Source organism: Heteronotia binoei, chromosome 21 (assembly GCF_032191835.1).
Source record: "Heteronotia binoei isolate CCM8104 ecotype False Entrance Well chromosome 21, APGP_CSIRO_Hbin_v1, whole genome shotgun sequence".
NCBI lineage: Eukaryota > Metazoa > Chordata > Lepidosauria > Squamata > Gekkonidae > Heteronotia > Heteronotia binoei.
Window position 1 is genome coordinate 164,784,247 of NC_083243.1, and position 25,536 is coordinate 164,809,782.

Here is a 25,536-nt window from a genome sequence, read left to right on the forward strand (position 1 = left end):
TGCATCTCAAAAAAGACCCTGCAGAGCTGGAGAAAGTACAGAGGAGGGTGATTAGGGGGTTGGAGCACCTTCCCTATGAGGAAAGGCCGAAGAGTCTGGAAATTTCCAGTTTGGAAAAGAGATGATTAAGAGGGCACATGACAGACGTGTATAAAATTATGCAGGGGGTGGAGAGATTTGACAAAGAGAACTCCCCCCCCCCTCAAAATACTAGAACTCAATGGCATCCAATGAAGCTGATGAGTAGTAGATTCGGGATGGACAAAAGGAAATACTTCTTTACACAGAGAGTGATTAAATGTGGAATTCACTGCCAGAGGGTGTAGAATTCAATGCCAGAGGATGGCCACAGGAATAAACAGCTTTAAAAGGGATTTAGATTCATGGAGAATAGGTCTATCTGCGGCTACTAGTCATGGTGAGCAAGGGCAACCTCCACATTCAAAGCCACTAAACCTCTGAATCCCAGACCCAGGAGGCAGCATCAGGGGAAGGTTTCAGCCTCTATGCCCTGTTTGTTGTTAGCCCTCCAGAGAAACTGGTTGGCCACTGTATGAGACAGTGTGCTGGACTAGATGGGTCACTGGTCTGATCAAGCAGGGCTCTTTTTGTGTTCTTAGCTGAGCCCTGCATGGTATAGTCTATATTCAGAAAGAGGTAATCAACTGAAGCCATCTGTTTATTTCACAGACAACGTAAACTCATTGTACAGAATTTTAACTTATGAAAACTTTTTAAAAATTGTTCTGCCGACTTTAAAAAAAACAAAGTAGCATGAGTGCATCACTGCCCTCTACTGGTAGGAGGCAGATTTGTTAAGAAATTTGCTAGTAATTGAATTCTTCTGCATCCAGTGTCATGTAAATTACACAGTCACAGGTTATGCAGTTCCCACATGCTCATCAACATTCTTCCTTAGGACTGCATTCAGTCCGTCCTCCAAGGAACTCATAGCTAATCTACATGGCAGTCCTTCCTAAATCCAGCATGGACTATTAATAATACTGTAGGAGTAGATTCAACTGTGACTGTGGCTTCATTTGTAAGCCCTACGCTCAGAATCTGTACACCTAGCAATGCCCATCCTTATGCCACATGTGAATATCTACAATTACTCTCTGATAGCACAGGGCCCTTCATGCTTAATGGCTAAAATTAACCATGTCCCTGGCCTTTATGTTGAATCTTCTTAACTCTCATTGAGAAACAACTGAAGCAAAAGGTCACAGGTTGAGTCCTTTGTGCTGCCACTTTGACCTTTTCTCCCATTGCATATCTATACCTCTGATGCAATGGTTTGCTTGCAGAGAGGGAATGAGCAGACCTAGGTAGCTTTCTTTGATATTACATCAATGCAGAAATAGGTCCAGTCTGAAAGCATATCATTTGATAATCAGAATTTTTAAGAGAAGCAGAAATGGTTCTTTTGTAGAAACCCTGTCATTTTTGAACTGTGTGGGAAATAAGGCTTCCAGGAGACAAAGTAGCCCCATTTTGGGATGCAAAGGATTTCTATTGATTTTTATTTTAGAGAGTCGCCGTACATCAAATGACTTTAGAAATGCTCTGGAGTGGAAGGGGCCTAATTGTACAGTCCAACACACAGCTCTCTCTAAGTAAAAGCTTCATGAACTCCTATATTGCTTTTCATCTGACACTGGCAGGATGTTCTGTACCATTAGTGGTCTAATCCAGCTCTGCCCCAGGAGTCAGGGGAGAATTTATTGCCACCTGTTATAACAGACAAGCAAAATGGGCTGGAATGTTGTCATACAGCAACAATAGGGATGGAACCCACAGTGCCCAAGCCCTCAGTTTACAAGCCAAACACCCAGCCATGGATGGTATCAGTTAATAAGCATAGATAGAACTTGCTGTAGTTGCCTGACAGGTGTGTTGGGTAAGACCAGCAGGAGCTTAACTTTGCAGTTTTTAGAGAAACTTTTATTGTCATGACCAAAACTAATGGAAGCAAATGCTTTTATCAATAAGAAAAGCATTTTTCATTCCTTGTAGGGTGGGAGGAATCCCTGAGTAGCAGATCTATCAAGTATTGCTCAGACTGTAAACATATGCAATGTTGCATCAAGTACTGAACAGTGCAGTGGGCGAAGCTACTCTGGGCTCACTAAAAAGTCAGAAACAAGATGATTTCCAAGGACAAAACTGACTATACTTTCCCCTACTAAGGGACTTTTCAAGAAGGCAGAAAAAACAGCACTAATCTGAATTTATTACTAAGAACTCAGAATCTCATCTCCATGCAATTGGGGTACAAGATTAACCTTGCTGCAATTGAGAATTACTTGTACACCAGTGTTCCCTCTAAACTGTGCATGTGAGTGGCCACGCATTAGCACAAGAAGCCCCACCCAGCAGCAATCGGGAACTGCACAGAGTCTTGCACCGCCCTTTGTCCACTTTAAGATTGCAGCAGTTATATTCTGCTCAGGATGTGAACTGCCGCATTTGGTGGGGGAGGGGATTAGAGGGAACATTGCTGAACACCTGCCTTCTTGCGGGGGGCGGGGGGGGACAGGGAAACAATGGGGAAAATACCAATCTGGTCAGTGCAGAAGTAAAATCCATGTTAATTATTGGTGCCTAATCCCAAAAGTGTTTTTAGGATTGCTACCTATGTCGTTAAGAGGAGAAGCAAGTATCCAAGACAACTTCTGCACTCTCTATCTCTCTCTCTAATTCAGAAAGATGGATGGATGAGAGGGGAGTTACATTAAAAGGGGATGTTGCCTAAGATTGATGGCTGTCTTGGTAAACTCTCAGTTTCCTTTGAGAAATAGGAGTACCTGCTAGAGTGCAATCATTCTATAGTTAGTAAATTATAGTTTAAGACCTCAGATTATGATGGGGCTTCTAAATAAAGTGTTTGTGTGTGTGTGTGTGAGAGAGAGAGAGAGAGAGAGAGAGAGCGAATGGGTGAGTGACTGAGTGAGACAGAGACTCATTACCTGTGAAACAGATCAAAATACACATAGTACTCTAAAGCAGACTGGACATACAAGTGTAGGGTAGGGGGGATTTGCCTGCATTTTCCCCAAAGACGAAGTAGTACAACAGAGGGTCTAGGATTTATGGGGGGAAATAAAATAGATTTCTTGCAACAAATGAGTAACATCTCTGTGCTATAATTGCAGATGGGTTGTTGTGTTGGTCTGTAGCAGCAATATAAAACAGGAGTCCATCAGCATCTTAAAGACGATCTAGAGCAGGGGTGTCAAACTCATTTGTTAGAAGAGCCAGATCTGACACAAATGGGACATTGTGGGGCCAGGCCATGTGTGTCATAAAATGTAATGTAAGGTAGTGGATATTTACTTAATAAAGGCCACAGACAAATACAATTAAAATATTAATTTTTAACTTAAAATACAAACATGCTTAAAACTCTTGCAATATTTTGTTTAAAATGGAAAATTGGGGGAATAGTGGGATTTGGCAATGCAATTTTTAAAATAAAACATCAAGAAACAGCACAAAGATCACAGCAGAAACTAAAAAGGTAAAATGCTCTGAGTAGGGTTGCTAAGTCCAATTCAAGAAATATCTGGGGACTTTGGGGGTGGAGCCAGGAGACATTGAGGGTGGAGCCATAAACAAAGTTGTGACAAGCACAACTGAACTAAAAGGGAATTCTGGCCATCATATTTAAAGGGACAGCACACCTTTTAAATGCCTTCCCTACATCAGAAATAATGAAGGATAGGGGCACCTTCTTTTGGGGCTCATAGAATTGGGCCCCCTGGTCCAATCTTTTTGAAGCTTGGGGAGCATTTTGAGGAAGTCATCAGATGGTATGCTGAAAATTTGGTGCCTCTACCTCAATAAACAGCCCCTCCAGAGCCCCAGATACCCCCAGATCAATTCTCCATTATACCCTATGGGAATCAATCTCCATAAGAAATAACGAAGTGCCCAGCAGACATCCCCCCCATTTCTGATGACTTTGAAGCAGGGGAGAGCCTGCTCCCACCTGGGGATTGGCATCTCTACTCACAAGCTGCTGAACTTCCAACTTCTTCAAAGTAACACAGAACAACCAAAGGTTCAAGTTTACCTTTCCTATGCAAACGACATCTGAAAAGATTGTGCAACTAACGAAGGGTCTGGGCTGCTTTCACAGCCACTGGGAGCAGCCATGCTGTTTTGCCTGCTCCCCTGCCCCCATTCAGCCTTAAAGACACACCATCCCAAGAGGAAGCCTTTCCGAGTGGAATCTGAAGCCTCCGGAGGTGGAAAGGCACATGGTGGCTGTGGGGGTGGGGCTTCTCCCTGCCGGCCAGCTGACTGGGAGCGGGAAGGAGCCTGGGAAAATGGGAGAACCCCCGCTGGGACCTTGGGATTGGCAAGCCTAGCTCTGAGCCTGGGAAAACATGAAAGGTGGGGGAATAGTGGGATTTGGCAATGAAATTTTTAAAGTAAAACATCAAGAAGAAGCACACGGATCACAGCAGAAACTAAAAATATAAAATGCTCTGAGCCTGTGAAAACAATGAAATGGCATTGCAAGCTTCTCCACCTTTTCCTGGAATCTATTCAGACTGGCAATGGCTCCCTAGTGTAATATCCTCCTTTGGCTGTGGGTTCCCATGTTAGAGTACTTACTAGGTCAGGTCCACTAAGCAAAGACAAGCTGGCTCAAATCATCAACCTTTTATTTCCAAGCACACGACTCCAGGAAGCATGGGCTTCAGCTTAAACACACTGCAGCACAGATAAATCTAAAAGGAAAACGTAGAATGGATTTTTTTATTAAGGTCTCTGGGTCCTACCTATCTGGGTACAGAGACCTTAATGGAAAAATCCATTCCACATTTTTCTTGCAGCTCTGATCCCTGTTCCAGCCTGCAAAGGCAAGGCAGGGAACTGAAAGAGCAGGGAACTTTGTTAGCTTCAAATGGTGAGGACAGGAGGGGTAGGAGGGGGGAGGGAAAAAGAACCCGGGGCCTGATTAAAGCCCTGGGTGGACTGAGTCTAGAAAGGCCTGGTGTAGAAAGGCAGTGCCCAAATGGGAAAGCTCTGCCTGCCCAGGCTCATGTTCAAGAACATTCTGTAGCTGCTCTTCCTTCCTTTGCCTCTCCCTCTTAAACAAACCACATTCTTACCAAAACATGGGAATGAGCTTGGATCAAAAGCAGACTAGTTCTGAATAGCTTCCTCTATAAGTTCAGCAAACAGGGAAAGTTCACTGTGTTTTAGAAACAAACTTTGAAACTCACTTCGGGGGTCCAAAACAAACACACCTTTTTTAAAAAAAGAAAAGAAAAGGAAGACGGAGATGGAAACTTTTATTCCGCTGTTGCTGAATTCCGTGAAGCATCAATATGCAGAGACCTCTGCACGGAACAACCTTGTAATAGCTCTGGCACGGAGGCAATGCCTGGCCGCACCTCCTCTCACCGAGCGCGCACACTCCAGCTTCTGGCAGCTGCAGAGAGGAAGCTTTTCTGCTGAAGAACACAGAAGCTTTTTAATCTGCCACCGCTTCAGGCACCCTAGGAAGGAGGTGAGGGAGGAGGGGATGGTGGAAAGAGTCCATTTATTCAGTTTCTACTCAGCCTATGCTGTCCTCCGCAGTTTGAGACCCAGCTGCAAACTGCATATCAATTAAGGTTGTGAGAAACAGGGTTCTTAGTGCCAGTTTGTGGCTGCTGTGCTTGGCCCTTTGGCATGGATGAGTACTGACCTTTTGGGGCTGGTGCTGCGGGAAGCTAGGCAACTGTACAGCACTTAAACTATCCCCCTGCTACCAGAGGGTTTAAACTAAATATGCAGTGTCTAGGTGACACATGCCTCCTATTGCTCCTCTAGACTCCACAAATGCTATCACCGTGACAGTCCATCCTCCTTCCTGCATTTTCAAAAGTGGCAGAGTGCCACAATGATCTTCTTTCATACTCGTGGCTAAAAGTTCCAAGGCAGTGGAAGAAATTTTTCCTTTCTGAAACAATCACCACACTATTATGCCGCTTCTCTAAGAATGCCTTCAGAGGGCATTGTGTTCCTTTCCTCTGGGGCTTTAATTAGCTCACTTAGACAAAGTTGGCTAATTATTTCTTTAGTGCTGTGCATCCTAATGGGATCCCTTTTGTTTACAGTATTTGTTATCAGCCACTGCCTCTTTCTTTCCCAGCCTTTTCTTCATGTGGATGCCTCAGAACGGCTCTTCTGACTGTTATTGGTACTTGTCATACTGTTTACCTGAACAAAGGAGCAGTTTACGGAGCAAGCACTAGAGGAAGGCAAAAAATCTTGTATACAGTTCAGCTAGACCCAAATCCAGTAGCACCTTAGAGACCGACAGGACTACTTCTAGGGTCCAGGTAGAGAAATTTACAAAAATAATTTCTTTTCTTCTTTTGGACCACAAATGATTGACATAAGTATGGGTTGGAAAGGATGCTACAAAAAATGTTATTGGGCTTGTACCTTTTTGGGGTGGGTGGGGTTGGGCTGTTTTGAACCGGAAATTGAGGAATACATATCCTAAGAGAAGAAATCAGTAAGGAAATTTGATGCAAGGCCGCCCTTTTCAAGGCCACCTGAGTTGGTCTGTGGGAAATCAACACAAGAATAATCAAAGTAGTTATGGCTTATTATGGCTAAAGGGAGAGTTGAATATTTTCATGGCAACATACAATAGAATTGCTGCCTTTTAAAGCAAACTTACAGCTTGAACATAGGCCCATTTGTTGTAATCATGCAGTGCTTACACCAGCCCAATTTTGAACCCAGCCACTTTTGCTTGTTGTCATGTTTAAAAGTACTCCTCATACAATACAGTACTAGGGATGCTTACAAAATTTGCCACTGCTGAAGTTCTCCGCCAACTTTGGGATCCAGTGTTCCTGGAAAAATATGTTGGAGAAGAAGTCATAATGTGGGAATTTTTTATTAACTACCCCAAATATCTCTTTTGTCTCTAGAAGACGACCAGAGTGGAACCCAAGTCCTAATGGAGCCACAGAATAATAAATTAATCATAGTTGAGGGAATCAGCATACTCAGGGCTTTTTTTGAGCAGGAATGCAGTTCCAGCTGGCTTGGTATCAGGGGGTATGGCTTAATATGCAAATGAGTTCCTGCTGGGCTTTTTCTACAAAAAAGCCCTCTGCGTAATCCTAATGATTATCAGCTTACAATTGTCCCTGCTCCCATCAGTAAACATTACTGGTGTGGAAATGCCAATTGTAGTAAGTATTTATAGTTGTTACTACACAGGTGTAACAACTGACTACATAAAAGTGGATTTTGTAACACCTTCATGGGCTTTTTACATAAAGGAATGCATGCTCAGGGATGCAGTCTGTAACTACAGAGCTGTCCCACTCTGATATCTTTTGTTATTTCAGCCCATGGCAGCAGCTTGACCAATTTTCGGTTTGTTTGCCAAGAGTAAAAAATCCCATTAGGCATGGCACCACTCGGTGTGCATTGAAAGGTTGCATACTAGTGTGAAAAATCAGTGGTTTTAATAGTCAGCTAGTCAAATGGTCTGTTCTGTGGTAAGGATGCCCTGACCTGGACAGCCCAGGCTAGACCAATCCCATCAGATCTCAGAAGCTAAGCAGGGTGAGCTCTGCTTAATATTTGGATGGGAGGCCACCAAGGAAGTCCAGTATTGCTATGCAGAGGCAGGCAATGGCAAACCATCTCTGACCCCTACAAGATTACTGTAAGTTGGCTGCGACTTGAGAGAACCTAAGACACATGATAGCATATTTCCTCAAGCACTCAAACCCCAATATAATAAATGATAATTACAATAAAAAGTGAGTAAGAGGCAGAACAAAGGATACAGCAACCTTGGTGCCATCAAGTCACAGCTGACTTATGGCCAATGTTCCCTCTGAGCGGCAGAGTCTTGTGAGCAAAAATTCTATTTTGTGAGCTACTGGCATTAAAGTTGTGAACTACTGCATAAATTATTGTGCTCTGGGGTCATCCTTCCTGAGCTAAGACAAAAATCTGGGAGGGGGAGGCTAAAAATCTGTGAGCTAGCTCACGCTAACCAGGGCCGGTGTGTGGGAGTCTGTGAACTAGGCAATAGCCTAGGGCGCCGGCTCCCAAAGGGGCGCCTCCCTCCCGGCATGATCAGCTGTGCCCCTTGGCCCCTATGCTCCCCCCTCCCCCCACCTGGTGGCATGATCTCGGGACTTCCTCCCAAGTCCTGGCGCGATAGGCTGCACCTCGGCCTTTCCACTCCTGCCTCCCTCTCTCCCGGTGCAATTGGCTGCACCTCGGCCTTTCCACTCCCGCCTCCCTCCTGGCGTGATTGGCTGTGCCTTGGCCCTTCTGCTCCTGCCTCCTTCCCTCCCAAGTCCCAGCGCGATTGGCTGTGCCTCGGCCCTTCTGCTCCTTATCCCTCCAACGCACCAAAGCTCCCCGACCCTCCATCCCCGACTTTGCTGCTGCCATGCCCCCCAGCGTTGTCAAAGTCAGGGGAGTTGGTGTGGCAGTGAACGCGCTCAGAGCTGGTGGGTGGGGAGACAGTGGCAAGGCTGTGGAGACAGTGGGGGAGCTTTCGCTGTCTTCAACCTTCGGCGAGGTTGGTGGGGGGGCAGGGAGCGAGTGCACTCAGAGCCAGCGGCTCTGAGCTCCCCCACTGTCTCCCCACCCTTGCTGAGGCTTTGCAAGCCTCACAAGGTGTGTGTGGGGGTGTTCCTGGCTCTCTCCCGCTTTAAAGCTGGAGAGAGCTGAAAATGGGGGGGGGGGGGTGAGTGCTGCATGCAAGCGAAAAATATATATAAAAAAGGTGGGGGGCTGATTTCGGCCTGGGGTGCTGGGAAGGTCACCGCTGGGCCTGACACTAACTCAGCTTAGAGGAAACACTGCTTATGGCCATGGGGTTTGCAAGACAAGAGATGTTTAGAGGTGGTTTGCCATTGCTTGCCTACATGTCACAACCCTGGTACTCCTTGGTGGTCTGTAATTCAAATACCAACCCTGCTTAATTTCTGAGATTTGAGGAGATCAGGTTAGCCTGGTCTATCCAGTTAATGCCAAAGAAAAACCAAAGTCATCAATATCCCTGTCTCCTGACTATAAGATTTGGCAACTTTATTCCTTAGTTTGCTTTGTGTGCTACAGAAATACCAGTGCCAGTGAAAGGAAAAAGAAACAAAACAACAGTACTGATAATGGTTTTGAAAATGTTCCAGTTGGCAGGACTAGATAAGAGGCTATCTTTACTCTTGAGCACAGAGAGAGAGAGAGAGCAAGCATATGTGTGTGAGAGAGAGGATAAACAATTGTTACTAAAGGATGAGGACTGTGGAGAAATGCATTCTATTTGGGGACTACAACCCACCCCCCAATTCATTTAAAGTGGTTTCTCTTTCAGCACAAGGACAAGAAAAAGAAGATAAATTAATTATTCTCAAGCACCCCCATCCAACCGATGGCTCTCCCAAGCATCCAATACTTAAGACTTACAGAGTGATCCTGTGCCATGCCTGCAGGCATCTATTACTCAGCTGCCAGCAGACAAAGCCAGTCCTGTGCTGGTCAGTGGGGGCAGTGTATGGAGACGGTAGCACTATAATGGACAGGGTTGCCAGAACCAATCACGGCCCTGTGGCAAGGAGGTGGAGTCCAGCATCCAACTCAGGTAGGGGGCAGACAGGGGCAGGCCACAGGAGTCCCACTCATTTCCAGGAGCAACCCCCCAACCCGCTTAAAGGGACCAATTCCTGTCAGCAGATCCAGGCATCTGACAGTGAGGAAGGAATTCAAGCTGTCCATTGAGAGGGCACTCCAGTACCACCCCTACCAGTGGGTTGGCTCAGATGTGGAGGTAGGCAGCACCACTCTCAGATCCCCCAGTTCCCTCCTCAATGGAGCAAAGGTGCTCTTGGACTGGAATGACCTGATTTCTGTTCCAAAGCAATCAGTGACCAGAGACTGTCATTTCAAATCTGTTCTGCATTCAGCATTACTTCCATGTATAGTGATGTAGTTGTGATGTATTGCAACGGAAACTATGCAAGTCATTTGTCATCCCTGCATGCTAATAAACTGAATGAGCATAACCCTTCCCCCCTCAACTCCACACCCCTTCAAAAACATGGAATATGGACTTCGCTCTCCTCCCTGGGTGTTAGCGCTCAGTGCTCGCCCAGTGGTGCTACGTGTCCTCTCTGTGCTTTTCCCACCAGTAAAGTTCACACAGCAGGGAGCTCTGAGATGGAGTCCTGTGCCACACACCCTAACTACTGAGTTGTAAGATGTCCTAGCAAAAGTTTTTGTAGGGTGGGGGGCTGTAATTGGGTGCTGGGGAAGGGGCTTGGCTGCCCTAGGGAGAGAGGTGATTGGCCAAGCCTGTTGTCAGTATACTGAGCTCCTTTAAGTCTAATTGGTGACACAGCAACAGCAAGGGGACAACTCGAGTTTTCAGTGCAGTTGGCGGTTATGGGCCATGCCATGTTTTTTGTTGGCGTAACTTTTCACCTTTGGGAGGGGATGTTCCCAGACTGAAAGGACTCAGGGAACCAACTAACTCCAGCCATGCCCCTAAACCACACACAACCATGCTCATACAGAGGCCTTGGTTGCACCAATGGGCAGTTGCCATGGCCCACTGCCAGCACCTGAGAGCTACAGAGTGGCACTGGGGGCCTGCACCACTGTAACTGACCCTTATACTGGCATATCTCGGACATACACCAATGCAAAGGTTAGTTGGCTCCCTGAGTGCTTTCACCCCCACCTTTAGGATCACATTATTAGTTATGTAATGCTTTCATCTAGCATAGAACAGTCAAAGGGTCATCTTACACCCTGCTAGAAATGTGTCACCTTGGAAGGGGACAGAGACTTGGGGGTGCAAAATGCCAGATAGTATCTTTTCCAGGAAAGAAGAGGAATAAAAGGACTCACCCTGGAGCCAGGTGGGGGGCAGATGGAGGAAATAAATTCCCTGGATACAAAGGGAATGAGACCCATTTTTTGTGAAGCCCATTTTGGCTGATTTCTTATGGAAACCTGGGTTCCATATTGTTGGCTGCCTTTGCCATATGGGGCTAACAAAGGGCAAGGAGCCCATTTAGTACACTGTAATTTTTAAGTCTATAGAGGCTGCCTTCGCAAAGAAATACATGTGTGCACTTATTATATTCCTCGTTTGATCCAATGCTGTGGAAAGTATGTCTGTTGACTTCTTTTTCCTATTTCCCTATCTATTCCTTTTCTGTTTTAAGAACATAAGAGAAGCCATGTAGGATCAGGCCAATGGCCCATCCAGTCCAACGCTTCTTTCTCCACCTTCTCTATCCCATGCATAATCTTGTAAACCTCTATCATGTCACCCCACAGTCTGGTAATTGCTCTCATACCACATAGACTTCAATCATCTGAGCACATTGTCTACAATGAGCAAGGGGGAAGGGAGGCATTTGGTTGCTAGATCACTATTTCCCTAAAAGTGCACAAGTGTAGTACGCTGTCCCAATGGGTAACCTGCAGGTGGGTAGATCTAGGTGGGCAGGGACCTGAAGAAGTGTGCTTGCATATGAAGGCTCATACCTTGAATAAAACTTTGCTGGTCTTAAAGGTGCCATTTAACTCAAACTATGTGGTAATACAGAAAAGAAGCTAGGAGTTGCTGACCCTCCAGGATTTAGGTGGACTTGGGAAAGTGAAGCATCACTGGGCAGACTCAGGATGACCAATGAATGCCTAGATTCCTTGGACAGCCCAAACTGAATGGAGCTTATGGGTCAGCAGGGTTATTCTGCAATGAAAACTACCATTCATGGTTGCTTTTCTTCCAGCCGCATCATTGTTACTAGCTGCTTACTGTGCTCTTCCCAGCTCTATGCATTCTTGTTTCATTTTAATGAATTTTGGGTGTAGTAGTGCTTAAAGAACTAAGTCCATCATGCATTTTCTCTGTTTGCTGTGCCTGCAACACAAGTCTGATGAACTGAGGAATATTTTAACATACCATCCAACTACCGATGGCTTTCAACATCCTAAACACTCTGACCTTTTCTACCTCTATCAAGGATAGTTACAGCGCTTCAGCTGCTGCTCATGTGTATGCGAAGAGCTGGCAAAGTCCTGCTGACAGAAAACAAGCCAATTCCTTAAGTTATATAGGGCAAAAAGAAATTCTGATGTAAGAGGTCTAATGAGTCCTAGCAGAATGGAAAGCACCAGCCTTACATTTGGCAATGTACAAGGGCTGTGAGGAATCTCCAGACAAGCCAGATGACAACAGAAAGATGTCCTGTTGTAGATCTTGTCATTTACTTGGTAGAAGGAACCAAAGCAAATTAACTTTGAATTATTTTCCTGGAATGCTGTTCAGAACAATGGCTTTAAAATGGTTCTCAGATAATCCATATGGCTGCTATTCTCTTTCACAATTACTCTCCCTTGCACAGCAGTAGGCAATCTAATTAGAAAATAACAATAAAATGGTTTTGTACACATCTAGCAAAGTTGTAGTGTTACAACAGACATTCAGAACCAAACTACATGTTCAGAAATATTTATTTATTTATTTATTTATTTGATGGACTTATATCCCGCCCTTCTCACCGAAGTGTCTCAGCTACCAACTCAAAATGCAGGTGGAGGAGCGCCCGTGGCAATGACACCCAGATAAAAATTCCCTGTACAAAGATAACAATCATTTGAGGTAGAGGGCCAGGCTCAACTAGAATCTTTCCCCCCCTTAACACTGCTATCTTTTTCATGCTAGGAGGCTTTTGTTTGTTTGCAGACTTTTTTGCACACAACAGGAAGTATTCAAACACGCAGTCCCTATCCATCAACTATCCTGAACTGGTATATTCTGTGGAAGACTGTATAATATAGTATTTCTGAATGTGCAATTCAATTCTCAGCGGATGTCAACATTATGTATATTTCATGCTGCACTAGCATGAACCCCGCAGACATGTGAAACAAGAGCACCTTTTCTGCTCCAACAGCTTTTGTGGAATAATGATGGGTTTTATGTTTTTAATGTTAATAGTTGCTGAATCAAACACTGCTTTATGGGTCTGTTTTAATATAAAATGATAATAATAATAACAAATGTAACTACTACTGCATTAATAACTGTTTTTGCAAAGTTTGGTTTAGGGATTCATTTAACAGGATAAAATTATAAGAATAAAATATATTATCTCCTATGGCCATATATACTGAAAATTACTATGCTCATAAAGAGATGAGCAGTGACTGGGAAGGTAGGATTCTGGGCTCTGCACCTCTAGGATTAAGTCTGCATGGTAAATCACAGCACGCCGTGCGGCTGCTCATATAACAACACTCCTATCTCTGCGTGGGCTGCATCACCCATATTCAGTTTAATTATTCCCTCCTATCTACAGATGGAAAAAGACTGACCATAGCCTGATATAGACACAGATGTTCTGTAGATCACAGGGTCTGACTGCACAGAAAGGAGTGCCTTCAGTCCCTGAACATTTCCCTCTGCAAATGAATCTGGACTGTTCCCACCCACCCCCCGCTCTTCCTCCATGGCTTTATTTATCTCCACTGTCCCAAAAAGGAATGGAAACAAAATTCAAGGTTCTACAAAAAGCCAGTGATGTGTATACAAATACAGTTTAAATGTGGATAATTAAATCAGAATGTAAAAAAAAATGTTTTCTTGATACAGAAATTAGACTTTTTGTTTCTGGATAAACAGCTGTAATTACATCCTAAATTGTTTACAAATATTTGATGTAATCGCTAAGGAACAAGCAGAACTCACTAGCATGCTAATTCTGATTCCCTGGGGATTAAACAAAAGAAATGTTGACATCTAGTGATTACAGCAAGGATCAGACCACAGGAGTCTGGGTTTCTCTCCATGGCTCTGTGACCAGCTTAGTCAAGACAGTCCCTTCACTGCTTGTTTGCCTGCCCTCAATCTCCCATTTTTTGAACAGCAACCGTGGTGCCACCTGTGTAGCGTGTTTCAAAGGGGAAAAAAAATCAGAATGTCTATGAAGATTCCTGCTGCTTGGGCCTGATTCTAAAGTACATTAAAAAATCTTATGCTTCAAAACCTCATTCACAATTTTTTTTTAGTATATTTTAGTGTATTTTATTTTAGTATATTTCAATGTTCTATATGGGTGAACACTGCCATCAATGAGCTGGCAGTGGTTGTGCCTATGTCTGTAGCATCTCACAGCAATTTCTAAAAGATGCCGGCCACAACAGTTAAAATGGGTTTACTTCTGCATCAACACAATTGTATTTATTTACTTTAGATTTTTATGCCACCGACTCCAGAAGTGGGCTCTGGGTGGCTAAGAAGCAAACTCTGGGTGGCTAGTCCTGCTCTTCCCTGGTCTCTAAGGACTCATAACCAATGTATTTCTAAATGGATCCAAATAGACAGCAATGTTGGTCTGAAGTAGTAGAACAAAATAGGAGTCAATTGCACCTTTAAGACCAACTTTGTTTTATTCAGAACGTAAGCTTTCGTGTGCATGCACACTTCTTCAGACGAGGCATGAGGTACAGTAAGCAGAAGAAATGCCTTCTTTTTGACCCAGGTTTATTAGCAATAGAATAATTAACAGGCATTCTCACATTCTGACATGTTACTGTTTTATGGTTTCCCATGCTAATTCAACCCAGATCAAAGGTTTTCTGAATTTGTTAATTTTACTATTCTGCTATTGGTTTTTAGCTTTGTACCACTTGAAATTCCAAACCCCACCAGCTATATGTGGTTCTGCTTTACTGTACCTCATGCCTCGTCTGAAGAAGTGTGCATGTTAAGAGTTATTGCTCCTGCACAAGCAGTGCCGGATGTAACCCTGTGAAGGCCCCTAGGCAGTCAAAATCTCGGGGGTCCCCTTGCCAGTTATCTCAGAGACAGAGTGCCTGCCCCACTGCAGCCCGCAGGCAACTTCACAAAAGCCCCTTTGACAGAGCTGTGGGGGAAAGGCAGAGAGAGGCAAACTTGGCGAGGACGCCAGCCTCACCAGGCAAATCAGGGAAAGAGGGGCTCAGTTGCTGGCTGCACGTGCAGGCTCTGAGTGCTGCAAGCAGGGCCAGCTATAGACTATCTGGTGCCCTAGGCAAGACTAACTTCTGGTGCCATCCCCCCTCACTGATAACCAATTTTCAAAAACAGATGAATTATGGGGAAAATGAAAAACACAAAACTTGAAATTGCTCCCTGACCAGGAGAGCCCAGGCAAGCCTGACCTTATCAGATCTCGGAAGCTGCGCAGGGCCAACTCTGGCAAGTATTTGGATGGGAGACCTCCTTGGAATAACAAAGTTGGGAGGGCAGGCTCTATTAGCCACCTCTCTGAATATCCTCCAGGCCTCCAACAGAGGTCAGTCACTAGAGGCTGACATGACTTCCAGGTGCGCGCACACAACCCGCCCCCCAAAAAAGAAACCAACTAGAAATTGCTATTTTTAAAAAAATATTTGTGAAAACAAGTAATACAACAATCCTTTCTTTTCTCAAACAGAAAACACAGGGGAGCCTTCTACGGTCACCTCAAGAATAGACCACTGTAATGCTCTCCTCATGGGGCTACCCTCGATGCTAACCCGGAGACTACAACTAGTGCAGAATGCTGCAGCACGGCTGTTAATGAGGCTGCCGCAATGGGAGCACATTCAGCCAGTGCTGAGAGAGCTGCACTGGTTGCCTGTTGTGTTCCGAGTTCGCTTCAAGGTGTTGGTATTAACCTTTAAAGCCCTTTATGGTCAGGGACCTGTCTATCTGCGGGACCGCCTTTCTCCATATATCCCCCAGAGAGCACTGCGATCAGGGACAAAAAATTTGCTGTCCGCCCCGGGCCAAAAGAAGCCAGGTTATATGTAACGAGATTGAGGGCTTTTTCGGTGGCAGCCCCAGAACTTTGGAACACCCTTCCAGAAGCCATAAGGGCCCTGTGGGATTTGTCTGCGTTCCGCAGGGCCTGTAAGACCGAATTGTTTAAACAGGCTTTTGCTGTTTAATTGAAAAAGGGCTGCCACCGGACATCATATAGAATTCTGGTGGTCACAGTCGAGAATTCAATACCGCTTGAATTGTGCTGAAGCAGCGCCATAGAATGGTTTTAAAATTGAAATAAGTAAATTATGGTTTTATATGTTTTATTGGATTGATTGTATTGTATAATATTGTGAGCCGCCCTGAGTCCGCTTGCGGAGAGGGCGGGATATAAATTGAATGTAATAAATAAATAAATAGTCTGTCCACAGTCTGACTAGAGTTACAGTCAATTGGGCCATTTAATTTTTTTAAAAAGTCCAGCATAAATTACCTGGGCAATTTTAATTGCTTGTTTGGACATAGTTTTGAGTGAAGCCCTTTTTCTTTTGATGGTCTGAGGAACACTGATTCCAGCTGACCATTTTGTGTTTAGTCAATAAATCTCGAAAGAAGAGGAGGCTGTTGAGAAACCGATCCTGTAAAACTCCTCAGGTTTCTTATTCTAAAGCTGTGGGTACCAACTGTCACTCTTCAATTTTGTATAACATTTTCCCCAAGCATCAGATTGACAGTTTGGGAAGAAGGGGGTTAATAAAAGCCTCTTGTCTGACTGTCCTAAGGAGAGAGCTGCTTACTAGAGCCCAGGAACAGGGAAGTGTGTACTTAAGTGTTAAAGCAATTCACAAAGATTAGATTCCACTTTACACTCACGTATAAGGAAATTGGAGGCTGTTAGCTTTCCCACCTGAAGGCTTTGTGTCTTCCCCATTCTACATGCTGCTCCTTCATCTGCCTGGGAGCCATTTAACAAAATTTGAATTTGAGCTCAAAAAGAGAGTGTGTCTTGCATGCCTGTGCTGGGGATGGGATTAGCTGCTCTGCAAAGAAGGCGACAGAGTTGAATCATGTGACTTCAAAAAAACAGTTTTGATTACACCGATCAAGAGCTCTTTTGCTGAATCTCTTGTAGTGACTTGGTTAGAGTTTGAGAAAGGGCCGGCCCTGCTGAGTGCAATAAATTAGGTCAGGCAAGGAAAGTGAGACAAGAGTCCAGATTTAAAGCGAAAAGCAGCAACCAAAGAAGAAACTCAGAATAGGGTCAGAGTAAGCTCTCTGGCAGCAGTTTCATGGAAGGACTCAAGCTCAAGCCAAAGGGAAGCAACTGAAGCTAAGAGAATGAGAAAGGAGGGTTGGGGGAAGAAGAAGCCCTGTTTCCACCTCTCAAAGAAGACAGTAAAAAGGAAAGTGTGTATGGAGGGTGATCATTTCAGACAAGCTCGTGTGTGTGCGTCTGCGAAGGGAGTCTTCTGGCTTTTCTCTCCACCTCTCTCCCTGCCCCATCGCTCCTGAGAGCCAGTGTTGGCTGGTCTGGCACTGCCAGACCAGCAGAGGGGCTGAGGAGCCACTGAAGGGCAGGCCAGTGTGATGGAGCCAGCTTGCCTGGCTGGCTTTCCTACTTTTTTTTGCTGCAGGCGATTGGGATTTCTGCTTCCAGGTGAGGGGGGGAAGTGCCCTGTGTCTGCTGCCCACCACTCAACCAGAGCCCAGACGGAGTTTTGCAACAGCTTCCTTTTCCTCCCCGCCTGACTTGACCGAAAGTGCCTTGCAAGCCGGACAAAGAAGGAAACAATGGGGAGGAGTCAGGCGAAGAGAGAAGAGGACGAACAGGGAAGCAACAATGAGGGAAGTGATGGGGAGGGGGTGGGTGGATGAAGGGGGATGCGATGGGGAGGAGGCAAGGCAGGCAAGCTGAGGGGAAGGGGCGGGTAGAGGAAGAGGCAAACTAGCAGCTGGGGGAAACTGGAGTGGAGGGAGAGCTGGCCCGGGGCCCCTAAAGGCATGGGGGCCCATAGGCAAGTGCCTCTTTTGCCCAATTGTTAATTCGGCCCTGTGCACAGGATTCAATTAGCATCTGTGTGGGTATATAAAATACTGCCATTTCCTCTGCTTATGATAGTTGCTCTAAACCATCACTATTGATACTGTCTCTTGAAGATGCCAATACCTCAAATAATGGTGATATTAGGTTCTCTTGCACACTAAGTTTCTCTTCTGGCATTCACAACCTGCCTGAAGAAACTGACTGGATGCTGGGTATAGGCAGGGCTCTGTCATAAAGCCATAGGATGTGAACGATTTATTAACCAGCACTCGGGGGTGGGGTGGGGGCACCTCTGCATCTACAGCAGAGGCTTTGCAAATCTCCCCTTTGGACTACAAAGTAATGCCATATTGAATGAGTCACTGCTTAAAGAACAATTACTTTCTTTCAAAAGAGATTCACAACAATGTCCCATGTACTGAAATCTGTGCCCTTTACATTCACAATGACATTTCCCAAAGGAAGCACTCTATAGGACTCTGCTGCTGACTACCAAGACTACACGTTAGAGATTGCCATTTCCTGCTGTCAATATTGTTCTCATGTGTACTATTCACTACTTTAAAGGGAATTTAGCATACCTATCTCCCCTGGAGCATATGAGAGAATTTCAGAAGAAATGTTTCATAGAATACGGCAAAGCTTTTCACTGTGTTGATCATGAAAAGTTATGGCTGGTTTATATAAAAAATGGGTATGCCATAATACGTGATTGTTTTGATGCACAACCTGTACTCAGGAAAAGAAGCTAGTGTTAGGACAGAATATGGAGGAAAAGAATGGTTTCCAATTGGCAAAAGTGTCATACAAGGATGTATTTTATCTCTATATCTCTTCAATCTATATGCATGGCATATCATAAAGAAAGCTGGATTAGATTTAGATGAAGATGGAGTGAAAATCTGTGGAAGGAACATTAATAATCTGAGATATACAGATAACACCACATTACTGGCAGAAAAATCTGAAACAACTCCTGATGAAGGTTAAAGCAGCAAGTGCCAAAGCAGGGTTACAGCTGACCATCAAGAAGACAAAAGTAATGACTACTGGGGAATTACACAACTTTAAGGCTGACAATGAAGAAATGGAAATTGTTCAAAAATCCTACTGCTTGGCTACATCATCAAGCAAAAGGGAGACTGCAACCAAGAAATCAGAAGGAGACTGTGACTGGGGAGGGCAGCCATGGAAGAGCTAAAAAAGATCCTCAAGGGTAAGGATGTGTTGCTGGTGACCAAGATCAAGTTAATTTATGCCACCGTATTCCCAATTACTATATATGGGTGTGAAAGTTCATCAATGAAGAATGCTGACAGGAAGACAGTAGATCCTTTTGAAATGTGTTGTTGGAAGAGAGTTTTATGGATACCATAAGTACCAAAAAAGAGAAATCAGTGGATTCTAGATCAAATCAAGCCTGAACTCTCTCCCAGAAGCTAAAATGACTTAACTGAGGCTACTGTATATTATGAAAAGACAAAAGGCACTGAAAAAGTCCATAATGATAGGAAGAGTTGAAAACAGCAGGAAAAGAGGAAGATCCAGCATGAGATGGACTGACTGGATAAAGAAAGCCACAGACCTGAGCAGGGCTGTTAATAACAGGACATTCTGGAGGTCATTAGTTCATAGGGTTGCTGTAAATTGGAAACAACTTGACTGCACTTAGCACACTGACACATATCTCCCCTTTATCTCCTCAACTGCCCCTTGCTCTTTTCAACTCCCCCACCCTCACTACTTAATCTCAGAAAGATAAGTGCTTGGAGCAGGGAAGAGATTTCCCTCGGAAAGAGCGAAAGAATCAGAAGGAAAGGAGATGGGGATAAATTTGGCACTGGGATGACAAAGTGATGTCAGTGCAGTTTTTGTTCAGATTCTTTAAATCATGTGTGACTGTACTGAATTGTGTGTGTCTAATTGTAAGTCATCCTGTATTACTGGGATGGGACAGATAAAAATTCAGATAATAAATCCAAATAGTAAATAAATAATTTGTCAAGGGACAAACCACTGCTCATGCCGCAAGGCATATTTGCACCCTAGTCAAGTAAGATATTTATAATGGTCCACAGCTGCACTTGCCAGCTTGCTACAGCTGAGTGTATCTTTCAATCTGAGAAAAACTTCCATCATTCAGAGCCTCAAGACAGGTGGGAGCCATTTCTCATTTTGTGTGAGACATCTAGCTGCTTTGGAAGTGTCTCTGTAGCCAAAACAGGGCCAGGGAGACACCCCTGCCCTTCATCAGGCTCTGAAGAAGGACCCAATCTTACTGACAGTATATTGGGCTTGTGAAGTGCACCCCCCCCCCCAAAAAAAAATCCCTTTGCCAACTGAGAACAAGGCAAAATGTAAAAACTTATCCCTCAGTTCTCCAGGTAGCTAAGTAGAGGTAAGTCTTCTCTTCAGCTCAAAAGAGTGGATCAGAATGGGAGAAGAAGCAGAGAAGGAACAGAGTCATTGTCAAGCACAAGTTCGTCTACCAAGGTGAAGCTAAATTTGTAGGTCCTGGATATACATCTGGACACTATACTGCCATGCAATATTGATTAGGATCATGAGAGAATTCTGGCTCTCATTATTAAAAATGTCTCCAAATGTATTAAGATTCATTCTCCAGATCTCAAAACACATAAACACAGGACTCCTCCCCACTAACCTCCAAGTACACTGGGATAGGTTAGAACCCCATCTCCCTTAGTATGTGTCGTAATCAGAACAGTTGTGAAGGTGTCTCTACTTCCAAACACAAACTGTTAGGAAACTATTTTCCAATTAACAAAATACACAGAGAAAGCAAGAGACCAAGCACAAGCAAGATTACCATCTGCTCATCCTCCCGGCTCTCGCTGGAATCATCAACCTTCCTGTGAAGAGATGCCACATGGGCCCCAGCCGATCGTCTGCCAGGATCTGTCACCTCAGTCAATCGCTCACCATCTGGGAAAGGAAAAACAGATACCCCGAGGGGGTGAGAAGACTGAAAAGAGGTCATGGCTTTTATTAGACCTCGCCCCACACCAGGCAAAGAGAGCAACCCCACTTTAGGTCCATAGTTAAATCAGATAATTTCCCTCAAATCTGCAAAAGTATTCCCAAAGAAGTCTTTCATAGTGAGTCATATGAGGAAAAATCAGATTGTATACTAGGAATCCATATCCCTCTTTTTTCAGAAATTGGTTTAAAACAAAGTGCAGTTCTAAAAGTAAAAAACAAAAACCAACCTTCAGAGTGAGGGTCATTAACCTCATTCTGCTATCTTACATCCCTTGCAGATGGACAGTTTATAGCAGGGGTATCAAATGTTCAGCCCATGGGCCAGAACTGGTCTGCCCAGAGCTTTACTCAGGCCCGTGTGGTTCTTTTCTCCCTGCCCTCATCCTTTGAAGCTCTGGGGCTGCCAAAGTTCCCAGCTCCTTCTTCCTTGTCTTTGCAGGCTGAAGTGGGAAGCAATTCTGGGCTTGCAAAGCTGTAAAGAAAATACTGAATGGACTTTCCATTAAGATCTCTGTGCCCAGATAGACTACTCTGGGAGTATCTGGGCGCAGAGACTTTCATGGAAAATCCATTCCATTTTTTCCTTGCAGCTTTGTCTGTGCAGCAATGTATTTTAATGGAGTGGAGCTGTTTCACTTTTCAGCATTTATATGGCCAGTTAGAAGCTGTTCCTTGTTGAAGTTGTGTGACTTTGCAAATAAAGGATTGATGCTTTGAGCCAGCATGTCTCTGCTGAATGGACCTTAGAACTAGTGCCTACTGAGTATTCTAATCTGTGAACCCAAAGCCAAAGGGGGATATTACCTCGAAGAGCTATTGCCAATCTGAGTAGACCTGGGGGCAGGGAGAGAAGCTTGCAATGCCCAGCCATTTTGTGTTTTCCTAAGCCCAGAGCATTATATATATATACATTGTTTATATTTTTAGTTTCTGTTGTGATCCTTGTGTTTTTTCTTGATATTTTATTTTTAAAATTGCATAGCCAAATCTCACTATCCCCTCCCTTTCCATTTTAAACAAAGCATGTTAGTATTTTAAGTAAGAAATAATATATTTAATTGTGTTTCTCTGTATTCTTTTTAAAGTTTGTATCTCCACTACCTGGCATTACATTTTAAGATATGTGCAGCCTGACCCCACCCCTGTCTGATCTGTCCCCCCCACACACACATATATATACACACTGTGGCTAATAGCCACTGATGGACCTCTGCTCCATATTTTTATCTAACCCCCTCTTGAAGCTGACTATGATTGTAGCTGCTACCACCTCCTGTGGCAGTGAATTCCACATGTTAATCACCCTTTGGGTGAAGAAGTACCTCCTTTTATCCATTCTAACCCGACTGCTCAGCAATTTCATCGAATGCCCACAAGTTCTTGTATTGTGAGAAAGGGAGAAAAGGACTTCTTTCTCTATTTTCTCCATCCCATGTATAATCTTGTAAACCTCTATCATGTCACCCCGCAGTCGATGTTTCTCCAAGCTAAAGAGTCTCAAGCGTTTTAACCTTTATTCATAGGGAAAGTGTTCCAAACCCCTAATCATTCTAGTTGCCCTTTTCTGCACTTTTTCCAATGCTATAATATCCTTTTTGAGGTGCGGTGACCAGAATTGCACACAGTATTTCAAATGAGACCGCACCATCGATTTATACAGGGGCATTATGATACTGGCTGATTTGTTTTCAATTCCCTTCCTAATAATTTCCAGCATGGCGTTGGCCTTTTTTATTGCAATCGCACACTGTCTTGACATTTTCAGTGAGTTATCTACCACGACCCCAAGATCTCTCTCTTGGTCAGTTTCTGCCAGTTCACACCCCATCAACTTGTATTTGTAGCTGGGATTCTTGGCCCCAATGTGCATTACTTTGCATTTGACCACATTGAACCTCATCTGCCACGTTGACGCCCACTCACCCAGCCTCAACAGATCCCTTTGGAGTGCCTCACAATTCTCTCTGGTTCTCACCACCCTGAACAATTTAGTGTCATCTGCAAACTTGGCCACTTCACTGCTTACTCTCAACTCCAAATCATTTATGAACAAGTTAAAGAGCCTTGCAGCACTCCACTGCTTACCGTCCTCCACTGCAAAGACTGCCCATTTATACTAACTCTCTGCTTCCTATTAATTAGCCAGTTTTTTGATCCACAAGAGGACCTGTCCTTTTACTCCATTACTCTCGAGCTTACTAAGGAGTCTTTGATGAGGAATTTTATCAAAAGCTTTCTGGAAGTCAAGGTAAACAATATCTATCGGGTCTCCTTTGTCCACATGTTTGTTCACCCCCTCAAAGAAATGTAACAGGTTAGTGAGGCAAGATCTTCTCTTACAGAACCCATGCTGAGTCTTCCTCAATAACTCGTGTTCATCAACGTGCCTACTCATTCTGTTCTTGATAATGGTTTCTACCAACTTTCCCGGTATTGAAGTCAGACTGACTGGCCTGTAGTTTCCCGGATCTCCTCTGGAACCCTTTTTAAAGATGGGGGTGACATTTGCTACCTTCCAGTCCTCAGGAACGGAGGCAGATTGCAATGAAAGATTACATATTTTTGTCAGAAGTTCAACTTTGAGTTCTTTCAGAACTCTTGGATGTATGCCTTCCGGACCTGGTGATTTATTAGGTTTTAATTCATCTATCAATTGTAGGACCTCCTCTCTTGTCACCTCAATCTGACTCAGGTCTTTCAACACCCCTTCCAAAATAAGTGGTTCTGGAGCAGGCAAACACTTCTTATCTTCCACAGTGAAGATGGAGGCAAAAAATGCATTCAGCTTCTCAGTCATTTCCCTATCCTCCTTCAGTAATCCTTTGACCCCTTGGTCATCCAAGGGCCCCACTGCCTCCCTGGCTGGTTTCTTGCTTCTAATATATTTGAAGAATTTTTTATTGTTGGTTTTATTTTATTTTTTTGCAATATGCTCCTCATAGTCCCTTTTTGCCTGCCTGATCACAGTCTTGCATTTGATTTGCCATATCCTGTGTTCCCTTTTATTAATCTCATTTGGACTAGCTTTCCACCGCTTAAAGGAGTCCTTCTTACCTTTTACAGCTTCCATTACTTTGTTTGTTAACCATGCAGGCCTTTTCTTATACCTGTTTGTGCCTTTCCTAACTTGTGGTATATATTTTATCTGAACTTCTAGGATTGTAGTTTTAAATAGCCTCCAAGCTTCCCCAAGGGTTTTGACCAAGTCTTGGGCATTACTTAGGATCAAATCCAGGATCGTCCCACCCCTGGTAGGTTCAGAGACCATCTGCTCCATAGCACAGTCATTGAGAGCATCTAGAAACTCAATCTCTTTCTCTCGACCAGAACACATATCGACCCAATCAATCTGCGGGTAGTTAAAATCACCTATTACAACACAGTTTTTACGACTAGCCAGATATATTTGCCTTCTATACAGTTATTCTATTGCAGAGATTTCAGTATTTTCTTCAATCACTCTAACCACAACACTTTGTTACTGAGAAATCATGGTATTTCTTCCTTAGACACTTACTGCTATTGAACAAAGTTTGAGTCTAGTGGCACCTTTAAGATAACAAAGTTTTATTCAAGGTATAAGCTTTAGTGTGCATGCACACTTCTTCAAATAAAAAGAAATGGAAATTACCAGTGGAAATATATAGGTAGAGGGTGAGCAATGAATTAGTATATAGCATAATGAAATGCTTAACAGATTCAAGGACCAAACAGGAATAACAAGCTCAGTTTATATGGTTACCGAACCATATATGTATGAACTGGTAACTTCCCATTTCATTGTATCTGAAGAAGTGTGCATGCACACAAAAGTTTATACCTTGAATTAAAAACTCTTACTTTGGTCTTATTAAAGGTGCCACTTAGTTACCTGAATCCCATTGGAGAAATACAAAGAAACCAACAAGTGCTAATGTTTTAAGCATGTTTTAAGTTTTTTTTAAAAAAAAATCTTTAATTGTGTTTGTGTCCTTTATAAAATTTATATCTCTGCTACCTAATTTTAAATAGGTAAAACATGGCCCGGCCCAACATGGCCTGGACTGGCCCGACAAGATCTCATTTATGTCAGATCTGGCCCTCATAACAAACGAGTTTGACACACCTGCCTTAGAAGATCTGTGATAGGTGTATTGATATTGCTGGGGTACAGATAACAGACCTTACATGCTGTGTAAAAAGGCTGGTAGAGAATGCAAGGGAGGAGCCAGTGGCTATGGCTCACATTAGCACCAATTATGTTAGGAAGTGTAGTTGTGTGGCCCTTGGAGAAGAAAAAGGGACTCTCCATGCTCTTACTGTTGCTAAAAAACATATTAGAACATTGGAAGGATAAATGCTTACCTCCAATAATCCAGTGGACTGGATTACAACTAGGAATGGGCACAAACCACAATTCATGACAAATTAGGCTCAGTTCATGGTTTGTGAACCTCAGTTTGTGCCATCCCACCCCATGAACCTTCCGCAAGCATCCCAGGTGGATTTGGGAGATCCATGTGATTTGTGTTGGCAGTCATGCTGGTGCCAGTGGTTGGGCTTGGAGAAGACATTTAAAGACTTGAGGTCTCTTCAAATGCCTTTTCCAAGCTGTGTGGTGGCATGACTTGGCAAGTGAACTCAGAAGGCATTCAAATGGATTCCGAGTTCACTTGCAAATTGTGTAGCTGTGGTGGTTTGCAAAAACTATTTAAAGGGA

General features: G+C 43.9%; 1 protein-coding gene across 1 annotated transcript in view; it reads right to left on the minus strand.

Annotated features, from left to right (window-relative positions):
- B4GALNT4 (beta-1,4-N-acetyl-galactosaminyltransferase 4) overlaps positions 1–25,536 on the minus strand; it is a 324,261-nt gene that overhangs the window by 120,423 nt on the left and 178,302 nt on the right. The window contains exon 2 of the mRNA XM_060262908.1: positions 20,665–20,780. Coding sequence (XP_060118891.1) covers positions 20,665–20,780 — 116 coding nt within the window. The remainder of the gene's footprint in view (positions 1–20,664; positions 20,781–25,536) is intronic.